The sequence below is a fragment of the Crinia signifera genome, chromosome 6 (genome assembly GCF_055691185.1).
Source record: "Crinia signifera chromosome 6, ASM5569118v1, whole genome shotgun sequence".
NCBI classification, from domain to species: domain Eukaryota; kingdom Metazoa; phylum Chordata; class Amphibia; order Anura; family Myobatrachidae; genus Crinia; species Crinia signifera.
Genome location: NC_139222.1, coordinates 1,403,638 through 1,418,890, shown reverse-complemented (window position 1 = coordinate 1,418,890; position 15,253 = coordinate 1,403,638). Strand labels below are relative to the sequence as shown.

General features: G+C 41.3%; 1 protein-coding gene across 4 annotated transcripts in view; it reads right to left on the bottom strand.

Annotated features, from left to right (window-relative positions):
* Nucleotides 1–6,520: 6,520 nt before the first annotated feature.
* Nucleotides 6,521–15,253, bottom strand: part of LOC146009812 (uncharacterized) — a 49,710-nt gene continuing 40,977 nt past the window's right edge. Inside the window, exons 2-5 of one of the 4 annotated variants that reach the window (XM_083150307.1) lie at nt 13,432–13,510; nt 11,456–11,553; nt 11,048–11,336; nt 6,521–8,684 (exon numbers count right to left, since the gene is read on the bottom strand). In XM_083150307.1, coding sequence (XP_083006433.1) covers nt 6,883–8,684; nt 11,048–11,336; nt 11,456–11,553; nt 13,432–13,510 — 2,268 coding nt within the window. In that variant the 3' untranslated portion in view covers nt 6,521–6,882. The remainder of the gene's footprint in view (nt 8,685–11,047; nt 11,337–11,455; nt 11,554–13,431; nt 13,511–15,253) is intronic. The other 3 variants (XM_083150308.1, XM_083150310.1, XM_083150312.1) reach the window with 3 other exon arrangements.

Here is a 15,253-nt window from a genome sequence, read left to right as displayed (position 1 = left end):
CCATTAAGTATAGTTACACAGCGTACCTAGATGTCAAAATAAAGGTGGTGAATAATAAAATAATTACGAGTGTATACACCAAACCCACTGATAAAACACGATATTAAGGGCAGATAGCTTTCACCCCAGCAATACAATCAATAGCCTTCCCTTTTCTCAATTCTTAAGGGCTAAAAGTGACCCTGCAACACTTCCATCCACATTGGATGAAATGAATAACAAATTCATTCACAGGGGATATAATCAAACAACACTTAATAAGGTGAGAGAAAAGGTGGAAGAAATTCCAAGGCGAGACTCCCTAACTCCGGCAATAGGAGAACAACATTTAAACTGGGTACAAAAATGTAATACTTCCTCTAAAACGGTCAGAGAAGTAGCCAAGAACAACTGGCCAGTAGTACAAGAGGAATTTACACGTCTCAAAACAACAATCAGACACTGTTACCAGAGGTATATGAAGGGGAAAGGGGAATGGAAGGTCACTGGTGCACTAGTTACACACTAATATATGTGTGAAATTGTAAGGAGATATTATATTCCACAGTAATAGTAATTATGGACAAATCCGTCCCTTAACAATACCTCTTGTGGAGGTGCTCCCCTGAGAGTAAATAAACATGCAAAAGTAGGAAAGAAAAAAGTACTCTCTCTTTGTGGGGGCACAACTTTTTAGTATAATTAAAACTTAACTTTTAATAGTATCTAATTATTGCAGAATAAAATGGACATACATGACAAAAAGATAACACAAACACACAAGGAGCATCTGATGTGCTCAAAAAAGGACCCACCTTGTGGGTAACCTGTAAGGTACACACGATCTTGAAGTAGCGATAATATCTTAGTATACTTGGAAGAATAGGAGTGTCACACAGTAACAATGATTAATCTAGTCACGATTGCTTGTTAATGTGTACGTAAATCCTAGCAATTCTGTCTACCATACAATCTTGTATAGTGAATGAACGTAAATACCCACTAATATTGATATGTTACCAGTATTGTATTATTTGGAAACAAACACAATTCTGAAATTGATAGTGGTCATTATCATCAGCAGGTCTTATCTTCAACTGTTTACCAGATAGCAGATTCACACAGTAAATTACTTGGTCCGTGTATCAAATGAAAAATAGTTTCAAAAAGATTCAACCAGTAACCATTGCTTTGAACAGAAATCTGTCACGCTATGTCTAGCACAGGTAGACTGAATAATACAAATGATTCAAAACAGTAACCACTGTCTTGTACAGGAATCTCTTGACACACTATATCTAGCACAGGTAGGCTGAATAAAGCAAACTCCTATACTTCAAGGTTATAGCTGGGAAACATTTAAAATTAGAATCAAGATAAACAACCGGAGACCCTCGTGTATCAAAGAGAAAAGTGGTGCTAAAGTAGTAGCTCCCTCTGGGATAGGTCTGTCCTCAACAATTGGATCAGACTTGTTACCGTGACCGTATTTGAATCCCTTGGGAGTGGAGTAGAAGCTGGTAATATCTACTTTCCCGTTTGTGACCTGTTTTCATTACCCTGTTAGTCAGAAGACCATTGCAGGATTCATGCTGGTCCTCCTGGGATGAGTATATACCATATAGAATAAGTGCAAGATAGTCAGTGGTTGTCACTGTCCCCTTATCCGCACTGCTGCTACTCACTTGCCAGTAGCAGAGGTGAGGAGTGAGCGACGGGGCAGGGGGTGCAGTGACGCCCAAGAAGGATTGTACCAATTAGACAAAAAAAAAAAGTAATTTTTCTCTTGTATGTGCTTTATGATGAATATCAATATCTTAATTAATAATATGGTCCTATTGCGTCTGGGATTGTGTATATCATTTTTTGTAATTTTTGTATATAGATTTTGTATATGTGTATGTAGTGTTTGGGGTGCCCTAATATGTGGACACTGATGTGCATACAGTGGTGGCCAATAGATATTTGACCTATAGGTGCGAGGTTCTTTTAACTTATCTGATAATGCATATGTGATCACTATACACATAAGGAGACATATGGTACGCAGGGTACAATGGCCGTGCGTTCCAGTGACTAATGATTTGCCAGCCTCTAGTTTTGGTATGAACCGCAATGCGGGTCATGTGGTTCTAACAATGTTGACAGCTGATATCGCCGCATGATGACGTGATGGTTGTGCGGTCCACGTCCCCTGCGTCTGGTTAAGATCAGGTGGGCAATGATGGTGTACTTCCGCCCGGAAGTCTGGGCGATGGAACGCACGCCGCTAAGTGAAGCGTGCTACGCTATGCGCCTGACAGAGAGACTGGGTGGCTAGTATGCAGTGATGCGCTTCCGCCCGGAAGTCCGGGTGGTGGAACGCACGCTGCCTGTGAGTGCGTGTCACGCGCTGAAATGGAATTAAGCTGTTCCAGACGATCGTGATGTGTATTTGGGCGATCCAGGTTACATTATGAGTGAGGTATGTTATGGGCTATGTGCAATATTAATGTAGTATGTGTTACTATTTGTGCAGCACGTATTTTATGAGGATTATTTTGAATTACATCACTTCCTGCAATTAACTAAAGGGAGTGGTTGGCCACCACCTACTGCTATTTAAGGTCCACATGGGGCAGGGGTAGTTACACGCTGGAGAAAGCAGGAAGGGGGTCTTGAGAAAGGTCCAGCATGGGACCGAAACGTCGACCTGTACCCACTGTTATGCACGTAAAGGTGATGTGTTATTAAAAAAGCTACAAGCAAGTCCGGTGAGTGTCTGCAATTTTTTCTTGTATGGATATGGAAGCTCCAAAATGGTGGTGACTTTCTGGCACATGGCACCCCGGCAGTTGAAATTAATTGGAGAGTGCTATCTCTATACACATGTATATATATATATATATATATATATATATATATATATATAAAAAAAGATATATATATATAAAAATATATATATATATGTATAAAAGATATTTCATATTTATTTTAGGAATGTCGCAAACTCAAAGTCTATATTTAATCCTTCTGGTTTTAATGTTTGCAGTTCATAAATCCACTTTGATTCCCATTTTTTCAAGTTATCTGAAGGATCTCCTCCTCTCCAATTTGGTGTTATTTTTTCAATAGTATTGATCTTTAATAAACTGGGATCTTTATTGTGGCTTTCCAGGAAGTGTTGGGAGAGACAATGGGCCTTATTCTAGTTCACTCATTCTGCCAAAATCCTTCTTAGATGGACAAAACCATGTGCACTGCAGGTGGGGCAGATGTAACATGTGCAGAGAGAATTAGATTTGGGTGAGTCATTTTGTTTCTGTGCAGGGTAAATACTGACTGCTTTATTTTTACACTGCAATATAGAGATCTCTTTGAAGTAAAACCCCACCCAAATCGAATTCTCTCTGCACAAGTTACATCTGCCCCACCTGCAGTGCACATGGTTTTGTCCATCTAAGAAGGATTTTGTAAGAAAGAGTGAACTAGAATAAGGCCCTATGTGTCTGGAGGCCTTTCTTTATATTGTTTATATGCTCTCCTATTCTTGTTTTTAGGCTCTTTTTGTTTGGCCTACATACTATAGGTGACACAGGCACTTCAGTAAGTAGACAATTCCTTTTGTATCACGTTATGAAGTTTTTCAGTTCAAATTCTTTTTGATTTTGGTTTGATTTGAAGGACATGATCGTTTGTGTACTTTTCCTTTTTGTGATCTTGCAGTTCGTAAAGTTCAAACAGGGGAAGAATCCTTTTCTAGTTGGTTCATTCTCCTCCTCTTCTAATGGTATAAAGCTGTGTGTAAGGTGTTGTTTCATGGTTTTCGCTCGTTTATAAATAACTTTTGGTTTTTCATCTATGATTTCTTTCAAATCTGTATCCAAATTTAGGATGTGCCATGTTTAGCAAGAATATGTTCTATTTGTTTGTAATTGGAGTTGTATTGCGTGATGAAGGTTACCAAGGTTTGGTGTTCGGATGTCTATTTGTTCTTGTATTTTAGTAATTCACTGCTGTCCAGTGTGTTTGCTTTTTGTATTTCTGATTCCAAATGATGTTCTGGGTATACTTTTTTTTTAGGAACTTTGGTTTTATCTCTCTGCTTTGTCCTTCGAATATGTTTTTCTCTGAGCAGTTTCTTTTGATTCTTTGTATTTGTCCCCCAGGGATACTTTTTCCCAATTCGCATGATGGTTACTCCTAAATGGTAGATAGTTGTTTCCATCCACATCCTTTGTATACATTTTTGTCATGATGGTATTGTCTTTGATGTATATTTCAAGATCTAAAAATTTTATTTTTTTCTTCATTGGATTCTGTAGTAAATTCTAATCCATAGTTGTTGCTGTTCATATTGATTTGGAATGGTTTCAGATCTGCAGTTGTACCTCTCCATATGAAAAACACGTTGTCTATATATCTATGCCAACAAATGATATTTTTGGCATAGATGTTGTTATTCCATATGTGTGACTCCTCCCATTCTGCTACAAATAAATTGGCATACGATTGGACAAAGGTTGTGCCCATCGCTGTGCCTTTTGTTTGTACGTAGAAGTCCCCTTCATGCCAGAAATAATTGTTATTAAGAATGAAATCAATTTGTTCCGTAATAAAGCTTATTTGTCTGTTTGGTAGAGATGATTGACAAGAGAGGGTGTTTCTTACGGCTGCACATCCTAGAGAATGCTGAATGCAAGTATACAGTGATTTGACATCACTTGTGCAAAGTATATAGTCCTTTTCCCATGATAAATTATTGAGGATTTGTAAAATGTGTAGTGTTCTTTAAATAACTTCTTTGTTTTTGTACCAATGGCTGAAGAAAATGGTCTATATATTGCAACAAATTTGCAGTGAGTGAACCAATTCCGGACACTATTGGTCGTCCTGGAGGATTTTGAAGATTTTTGGTAATTGGTAAAAGGTTGGTATGATCGGATGTGTTGATGTGATACATTGATGCTCTTTCTTTGTTAGGATCCCCAATTCCAACGCTATGAAACTAGAGGCTCAAACAAACAGCCACCATCCTTGACAAAGAGGCCTAGTGCCTCGAAACGTGTTGGAGAGAGGGGAGACGTGAGAACAGCACACCGCCGCCGGAAGCACGGACTGCAACATCCGGTCATGGAACAAGCAGCGTGCAAACGGCGTGAGAAGACGGAGACGGTGCCACCATCCACAAACAACTGGAGAGGTAAGGTTAGGGACAGATAGGGGATCCATACTCTCCCGGAAACCGCTGACCATCCACCCTCACGGCGACCTCCGTTATTTGAACCAAATCTGCAAATCTACCAATCACCCCGCTGGATAAACTCCACTTACTCCAAAAGGAGCTGTAAACATTAAGTGAAAAGTTTTGCTTTTATTTATAATTTTATTTACTATTTTTTATTGTTTTTGGCATGCACATAAGTATGATATTCAAGCGCTTAATCCTCACATAAAATTGTATATAACCCACCTTTTAGGCAGCTACAAATCGAGCGCAGTGGTATCCTTTTTTTTTTACTTTCTTAAAATGGGACCCACCATGAAACACCTACTCTCTCATTACCGTACCACCCACAGACCCCATATAACCCAACGCCAACCTATGCATATAGTCCTCGATGAGGACTGATCTAGTCCCAAATGCAAAACACAAAAGCCCCCTTTATACAGGTTTGGGATTGTCCTAAAATTTGACGCTTCTGGAATAAAATTGTCATATTTCTTAATTCGTGTAAACGAAATATATCATTAGACCCGAACGCTCTTCTTTGTTCAGTCTTTACCTCTGGGAACTTGGGCCGGGATGACAAGAGTCTAATCCCCAATCTAACACGAATAGTAACTAATGCAAAGTAAAGGATCCCGAAAAATCCGACCTCCAGAAAAGTCCCAGTACCACAATCAGTTAGACGACTCCTGATGGAAACAATGTATTTCTAGCGACAATCCACCTGGTCAGAGGTAGAAAAAGGAGTCACATGGTTTACAGAAAATGGGGATCCTTTATTGGGTCTTTATCCACAATTCCAACAACAAATTCTTCAGATCTACACAATGGTACAAACCTATATCCTAGTGGGAACTCTTGTGCTCCCCGACTCTTCCTCTACTATTACCCCCCTCCCCTATATCGTAGTGGGAACTCTTGTGCTCCTGACACTTCCTCTACTATTACCCCCCCCTCCCCTATATCGTAGTGGGAACTCTTGTGCTCCTGACACTTCCTCTACTATTACCCCCCCTCCCCTATATCGTAGTGGGAACTCTTGTGCTCCCCGACTCTTCCTCTACTATTACCCCCCTCCCCTATATCGTAGTGGGAACTCTTGTGTTCCCTGACACTTCCTCTACTATTACCCCCCCCCTCCCCTATATCGTAGTGGGAACTCTTGTGCTCCCCGACACTTCCTCTACTATTACCCCCCTCCCCTATATCGTAGTGGGAACTCTTGTGCTCCCCGACACTTCCTCTACTATTACCCCCCCTCCCCTATATCATAGTGGGAACTCTTCTGCTCCCCGACTCTTCCTCTAATATTACCACCCCCCCCCCCTATATCATAGTGGGAACTCTTCTGCTCCCCGACTCTTCCTCTAATATTACCTAAACAACATATAAGCTATTTCTACTTGGAATATTAAAGACTAACTCACCCCCCTCCCCCTGTAAGTCTACCCCTGTGTATTGTCTGAAATCATATATATGATATTTTTTTTTGATAGAAAAATCTGTCCCTTGGCCAATAATAATTTATAAATGTAAGCTGTGCACCGGAGGAGATCAATTACAGGTTGGACTTGATGGACTAATGTTTGTGTTCAACCTCAGCAGCTATGTTACCTATGTGACTTCTCAGAGCTCTAACAAGTTCTGAAATACATGTAAAACATTTCCCACAATCAGAACATGGAAATATCCTCTCACCTGTGACTTATCTGATGTCTAACCAGATTTAATTTGTGTTTAAAACATTTCCCACACTCAGAGCATAGAAATGGCCTCTCACCAGTGTGACTTTTGTGATGTATAATAAGATGTGATTTCTGCGTAAAACATTTCCCACACTCAGAACATAGAAATGGTCTCTCACCTGTGTGAATTCTCTGATGTCTAACAAGTTCTCGTTTGCATGTAAAACATTTGCCACACTCAGAGCATGGAAATGGCCTCTCACCTGAGTGACTTCTCTGATGTCTAAGAAGTTCTGGGTTGTGTGTAAAACATTTCCCACACTCCGAGCATAGAAATGGTTTCTCAACTGTGTGACTTCTCTGATGTTTAACAAGTTCGGATTTACGTGTAAAACATTTCCCACACTCAGAGCATGGAAATGGTTTTTCACCTGTGTGTATTCTCTGATGTATAACAAGTTCTGATGTGTGTCTAAAACATTTCTCACACTCAGAGCATGGAAATGGTTTCTCACCTGTATGGATTGTCTGATGTTTAACAAGATCTGATTTGCGTTTAAAACATTTCTTGCATTCAGAGCATGGAAATGGTCTCTCACCTGTATGAAGTATCTGATGTTTAATAAGATGTGATTTATCTACAAAACATTTCCCACACTCAGAGCATGGAAATGGTTTCTCACCTGTATGACATCTTTGATGACTAACAAGTCCTGATTTGTTTGTAAAAGATTTCTCACATTCATAGCATGGAAATGGCCTCTCCCCTGTATGAATTCTCTGATGACTAACAAGTTTAGATTTGTTTGTAAAACATTTTCCACACTCAGAGCACGGAAATGGCCTCTCATCTGTGTGACTTCTCTGATGTGTAACAAGTTCTGATTTGTATGTAAAATATTGCTTACACTCACAACATGGAAATGGCCTCTCCCCTGTATGAATTCTCTGATGTCTAACAAATTCTGATTTGTATGCAAAACATTTCCCGCACTCAGAGCATGAAAAGGGTTTCTCACCTGTGTGACTTATCCGATGTCTAACAAGTTCTGATTTTCTTGTAAAACATTTCCCGCACTCAGAGCATGAAAATGGTTTCTCACCTGTATGACGTCTCTGATGTATAACAAGTTCTGATTTGCAACTAAAACATTTTCCACAATCAGAGCATGGAAATGGCCTCACACCTGTGTGACTTCTCTGATGTGTATAAAGATGTGATTTGCGTTTAAAACATTTCCCACAATCAGAGCATTCAAATGGCCTCGCACCTGTGTGACTTCTCTGATGTGTATAAAGATATGATTTGCATTTAAAAGATTTTCCACACTCAGAACATGGAAATGGCCTCTCACCTGTGTGACTTCTCTGATGTGTAACAAGATTTGATTTCTCTGTAAAACATTTCCCACACACAGAGCATTGATACGGCCTCTCACCTGTGTGACGTCTCTGATGTGTAAAAAGATTTGATTTCTGTGTAAAACATTTCCCGCACTCAGAGCATTGATAAGGCCTCTCATCTATATACTGTCTATGATGTGTAACATGTAGGTTAGATATTACACATTTTCCACCCCCACAGCAGGGACATTGTGTATCACATGTATGAGCGGCATGATGGGTATTGGAAGAACGGGAATCACGGTTAGAGGGATCAGATGGTATATCAGCGCTGTCAGGTACTGGGTGTATATATACAGTAATGGGGATGTCTCCTGGAGAGTCCTGTGTGATGTCATCTTCTAGTTTAGTATCTGCAGCCAAGATGCGATCTCCCTCCAGGGCATCTCTGCTTGTGTCTCCCCCTGCTGGAGATAATATAACTATTATTATACAGTGTACACACATAACTCCGCACTACAGAGAGTATACAGCAATTCCCATCAGTCCCTGCTTGTATCTCCCACTGCTGGAGATAAAATAACTATTATTATTATACAGTGTACACACATAACTCTGCACTACAGAGAGTATACAGCAATTCCCATCAGTCGCTGCTTGTGTCTCCCCCTGCTGGAGATAATATAACTATTATTATACAGTGTACACACATAACTCCACACTACAGAGAGTATACAGCAATTCCCATCAGTCCCTGCTTGTGTCTCCCCCTGCTGGAGATAATATAACTATTATTATACAGTGTACACACATAACTCCGCACTACAGAGAGTATACAGCAATTCCCATCAGTCCCTGCTTGTGTCTCCCCCTGCTGGAGATAATATAACTATTATACAGTGTACACACATAACTCCGCACTACAGAGAGTATACAGCAATTCCCATCAGTCCCTGCTTGTGTCTCCCCCTGCTGGAGATAATATAACTATTATTAGTATACAGTGTACACACATAACTCCGCACTACAGAGAGTATACAGCAATTCCCATCAGTCCCTGCTTGTGTCTCCCCCTGCTGGAGATAATATAACTATTATTATTATACAGTGTACACACATAACTCCTCACTACAAAGAGTGTGCAGCAATTCCCATAAGTCCCTGCCCCGATGGTGCTAGATAGATAGAATCAGGAGATGGTTTTACAATTGTAACAATAGTTTCTCTCAAATTAATGTAACTGAAACAAATTTGAAACAATTTATATATTACTTAGTGAATGTGTGATTATGGGGACTAATGCCCCTTTCAGACCACACAAAAAAAATGGTATTTTGCCACACTGGCTTTCACCCTGTATTTGAAAAGTTTCCAAAAATGGGTCTGCCAAGAAAAAAAAGGCACTTAAACGGTAATATACTGTTTATGAGATGCGGTGTGAAAGGGGTTTTACCTGGCAGACCCGATACAGGGTCAAATCCAGTTATGCGGTCTGAAAGCAGCATCTGATATCTTTATTCAAATCACGGGCTTATTACATCTGTAATTGTACATTTTAGCATAATGACACTTCACTTCAATTTAACATTTCCACACTTTATAGATTTTGGTAATAACCTCACAAAATGTGTTAACTGTGTGTTCTAATTACTGCCAATTTACAGTGAGTTAATTCCTCAATTGGAGTGTCAGTGTTTTATGTAGCATCAGCTATTGCCGTGTTTGAGCTATTGCTCCACTATGTCTCTCTACAGGGGTTTCTGCCTGGATGGACAGTAAACTCCTCTGAGTCCCTAAACACATCTACTGCATTATCATATTATCTGTATTAAATTCTATTACATAATGACATTACCCTAGTTCTGCCAGTCCGACACGTGTTTCACCTATTTAAAAAGGCTCTTTCAAGACCGAAAAAAGCCTTTTAGAAAAGGTGAAACACGTGTCGATATGATAAGGATGTGATTAGGGTCTCAGAAGAGTCATCTTCCCAGCTGCCATCATGACTGGATTAATGCGATCCTCTAGGGCCAAATCAAAATGCTGACATATATAACCAGACGGTTTATATACTTATTACTACTTGTTAATGAGTCAGGGTATGCTACCCTCTATGATGTCTTAAGGGTTGAGGCAGCACATGATGTAAATGGAAAGAAAACTTTGTGAGCGACACATCAGGTGTGTAATTGTGAATATTGGTGCACATTATTAGTGTGATAACTCAGGATCTACTACGAATGCCTATACATATAATTCTCCATTATATTAATGGACACTTGAGAGACATTACTACATATTGTATAATTTTTCATGTTCTATGGACACACCTAAATGGAGTCACGAAGAAAAAGAATAAAACTACAGACATCTATTATCCCTTTCTAGACATATTGTATACATTTACATTTATTACAAGTCAATCATTATACTGATAACCCAATTACTGATGTATGAGATAAATCAGAGAGTGCGGGGAGGAGACTGGTCAGATCTCTGGGCTGGTAACACACAGTGACATGATGTGAGGGGGGAGAGCAGGAGTATAATAGGGGCTGATGGCTCCTGATGTATGAGATACACCAGAGAGTGTGGGGAGGAGACTGGTCAGATCTCTGGGCTGGTAACACACAGTGACATGATGTGAGGGGGAGAGCAGGAGTATAATAGGGGCTGATGGCTGCTGATGTATGAGATACACCAGAGAGTGCGGGGAGGAGACTGGTCAGAAGCAATTTTAACAGAGCAAGGTGTTTAATCAGACATGGCATGTAGTGACTGAGCAAGGACAATATGTGACTCTTTTCTATAATAAACATTTATTACTCACCTGTTCTAAAATATGTAGGGATATCCTCCTCCCTACACTGCTGATCACCCATCACATATGTTTTTGCTTCTCCTTCTGTATCTTCTACTTTAATAATTGTCAAATATGTGTCTTCTTCTGCCTTCATATCCGTCACATACGTCTCTTCTTCTCCCTCTGTACCTTCTGCCTTCATATCAGTCACATACGTCTCTTCTTCTCCCTCTGTATCTTCTGCCTTCATATCAGTCACATACGTCTCTTCTTCTCCCTCTGTATCTTCTTTCTTAATAACAGTCAGGTATTCACCCTAAATGAAAGCAATAACAAAACACAGTATAATATCAGTGTATAAGACCCACAGCTTCTGAACAGATCATATAGTTATAGTCACTGTGGTATATTGGGGAAACCCTAAATCCCACCTACCTGCTCCTCCTGTGGGGCCCTGTGATTCTCCTCTGTACAATCCTGGGAATACAGAGGACGGGGACATCTCTCTGGGGTATTCCTGTTACTGGGCCCATCTGTAGGAGACACACAGTGACTGAGGACATGGTATATATGTGATTATCCTGGGAATACAGAGGACGGGGACATCTCTCTGGGGTATTCCTGTTACTGGGCCCATCTGTAGGAGACACACAGTGACTGAGGACATTGTGTATATGTGATTATTCTGGGAAAACAGAGGATGGGGACATCTCTCTGGTGTATTCCTGTTACTGGGACCATCTGTAGGAGACACACAGTGACTGAGTACATGGTGTATATATATGATTATCCTGGGAATACAGAGGACGGGGACATCTCTCTAGGGTATTCCTCTTACTGACCCATCTGTAGGAGACACGCAGTGACTGAGGACATTGTATATATGTGATTATCCTGGGAATACAGAGGACGGGGACATCTCTCTGGGGTATTCCTGTTACTGGGCCCATCTGTAGGAGACACACAGTGACTGAGGACATGGTATATATGTGATTATCCTGGGAATACAGAGGACGGGGACATCTCTCTGGGGTATTCCTGTTACTGGCCCATCTGCAGGAGACACACAGTGACTGAGGACATTGTATATATGTGATTATCCTGGGAATACAGAGGAAGGGGACATCTCTCTGGGGTATTCCTGTTACTGGCCCATCTGTAGGAGACACGCAGTGACTGAGGACATGGTATATATGTGATTATCCTGGGAATACAGAGGACGGGGACATCTCTCTGGGGTATTCCTGTTACTGGGCCCATCTGCAGGAGACACACAGTGACTGAGGACATTGTATATATGTGATTATCCTGGGAATACAGAGGAAGGGGACATCTCTCTGGGGTATTCCTGTTACTGGCCCATCTGTAGGAGACACGCAGTGACTGAGGACATGGTATATATGTGATTATCCTGGGAATACAGAGGACGGGGACATCTCTCTGGGGTATTCCTGTTACTGGGCCCATCTGTAGTAGACATGCAGTGACTGAGGACATGGTATATATGTGATTATCCTGGGAATACAGAGGACGGGGACATCTCTCTGGGGTATTCCTGTTACTGGGCCCATCTGTAGGAGACACGCAGTGACTGAGGACATGGTATATATGTGATTATCCTGGGAATACAGAGGACGGGAACATCTCTCTGGGGTATTCCTGTTACTGGCCCATCTGCAGGAGACACACAGTGACTGAGGACATTGTATATATGTGATTATCCTGGGAATACAGAGGAAGGGGACATCTCTCTGGGGTATTCCTGTTACTGGCCCATCTGTAGGAGACACGCAGTGACTGAGGACATGGTATATATGTGATTATCCTGGGAATACAGAGGACGGGGACATCTCTCTGGGGTATTCCTGTTACTGGGCCCATCTGTAGGAGACACGCAGTGACTGAGGACATGGTATATATGTGATTATCCTGGGAATACAGAGGACGGGAACATCTCTCTGGGGTATTCCTGTTACTGGGCCCATCTGTAGGAGACACGCAGTGACTGAGTACATTGTATATATGTGATTATCCTGGGAATACAGAGGACGGGGACATCTCTCTGGGGTATCTCTGTTACTGGGCCCATCTGTAGGAGACACACAGTGACTGAGGACATGGTATATATGTGATTATACAGGAAATACAGAGGACGGGACATCTCTCTGGGGTATTCCTGTTACTGGGCCCATCTGTAGGAGACACACAGTGACTGAGGACATTGTATATATGTGATTATCCTGGGAATACAGAGGACATGGACATCTCTCTGGGGTATTCCTGTTACTGGGCCCATCTGTAGGAGACACACAGTGACTGAGGACATTGTATATATGTGATTATCAGATGCTGGGTGTATATAGGGGACCCCCATACCTGCTCTCCCCTGTACAATAAATGTCTCCTCTTACCCAGTGATGTGAGGGGCCGGTGATTCTCCATCATCACGTCCTTGTACAGACCCCTGTGTTCCTCTATGTACTCCCCCTCCTGCATGGAGAGATAGACAGTGACACCCTGACACCTTATAGGCACCTGACACACACAATGATATATACTATAGAAGAACCACAGATTATCTGGACTCTCTCTTAGTGACATATTATACAACGTGAATAAGAAGAGGTGATAACTACTACCATGGTGTATACAGCCCACAGGACAGAACGCTGGAGGTATACAGGGCACTGGCCAAGTGTAATATATAAAACACACAATTTTATTAAACAACTAGTAATATAATAGAAATCCCCACAAAATGGCAAAATATTAGTTAGAAAAGCAAAAGGCAGAAATAACACAGCACTATATGATGTCACCATATGTGGGAGCTCTGAACCTAATTATACCACTTGGTAGTGACTAAACTCCTCCCCTAATCATGCTGTCACCATATGTGGGAGCTCTGCACCTAATTATACCACTTGGTAGTGACTAAACTCCTCCCCTAATCATGATGTCACCATATGTGGATGCTCTGCACCTAATTCTACCACTTGGTAGTGACTAAACTCCTCCCCTAATCATGCTGTCACCATATGTGGGAGCTCTGCACCTAATTCTACCACTTGGTAGTGACTAAACTCCTCCCCTAATCATGATGTCACCATATGTGGGAGCTCTGAACCTAATTCTACCACTTGGTAGTGACTAAACTCCTCCCCTAATCATGCTGTCACCATATGTGGGAGCTCTGCACCTAATTCTACCACTTGGTAGTGACTAAACTCCTCTTCTAATCATGATGTCACCATATGTGGGAGCTCTGCACCTAATTCTACCACTTGGTAGTGACTAAACTCCTCCCCTAATCATGATGTCACCATATGTGAAAGCTCTGCACCTAAATCTACCACTTGGTAGTGATTAAACCCCTCCCCTAATCATGATGTCACCATATGTGTAAGCTCTGCACCTAAATCTACCACTTGGTAGTGACTAAACCCCTACCCTAATAACACAGCACTACATGATGTCACCATATGTGGAAGCTCTGCACCTAAATCTACCACTTGGTAGTGACTAAACCCCTCCCCTAATCACGATGTCACCATATGTGTAAGCTCTGCACCTAAATCTACCACTTGGTAGTGACTAAACCCCTACCCTAATAACACAGCACTACATGATGTCACCATATGTGGAAGCTCTGCACCTAAATCTACCACTGCACTGGTTTAATATCAACAGGGCACCTTAAACCTGAATAAGGGGAAAGCAGACACTCTACTGTAATATAGCGCAGTTGTCGCTGGGTATGGCTCACTACCCATCAATGAATGCACAATGGGTAGCAGTAGCTTACAAACACGACTAACGTAAGTCGTCTCTTTCTCACACCTGAGACCTTACTCTTATAGTACTCTCATCTCCCCACTTACGAACTCGGCTAGACCCTGCACTGACTATTTGTCAACAGGGCACCTTGTTCAAAAGAAAGGTGGAGACAACAGATACTTCTATTTGCTAATTTAACCTTTTCTTGGTACAGAGAGATAAAATACGGTGCACATATACACATTCCAAGTTTTAGCAATCAATTATGAAATTATATGCTAATGAGATTAGCTACAACCTGAGGAAACCCTAGCGCTGTTCTCCAATCTCCCTAACGAGGGGGAATATATCTGCCTACCCATTACCATACTTACCATTCCCGAATAAAGAGGGGGATAATATTTACCTACAATCATAATTATACATTAAAATAGACACAAGGTTAATAGGGAACTA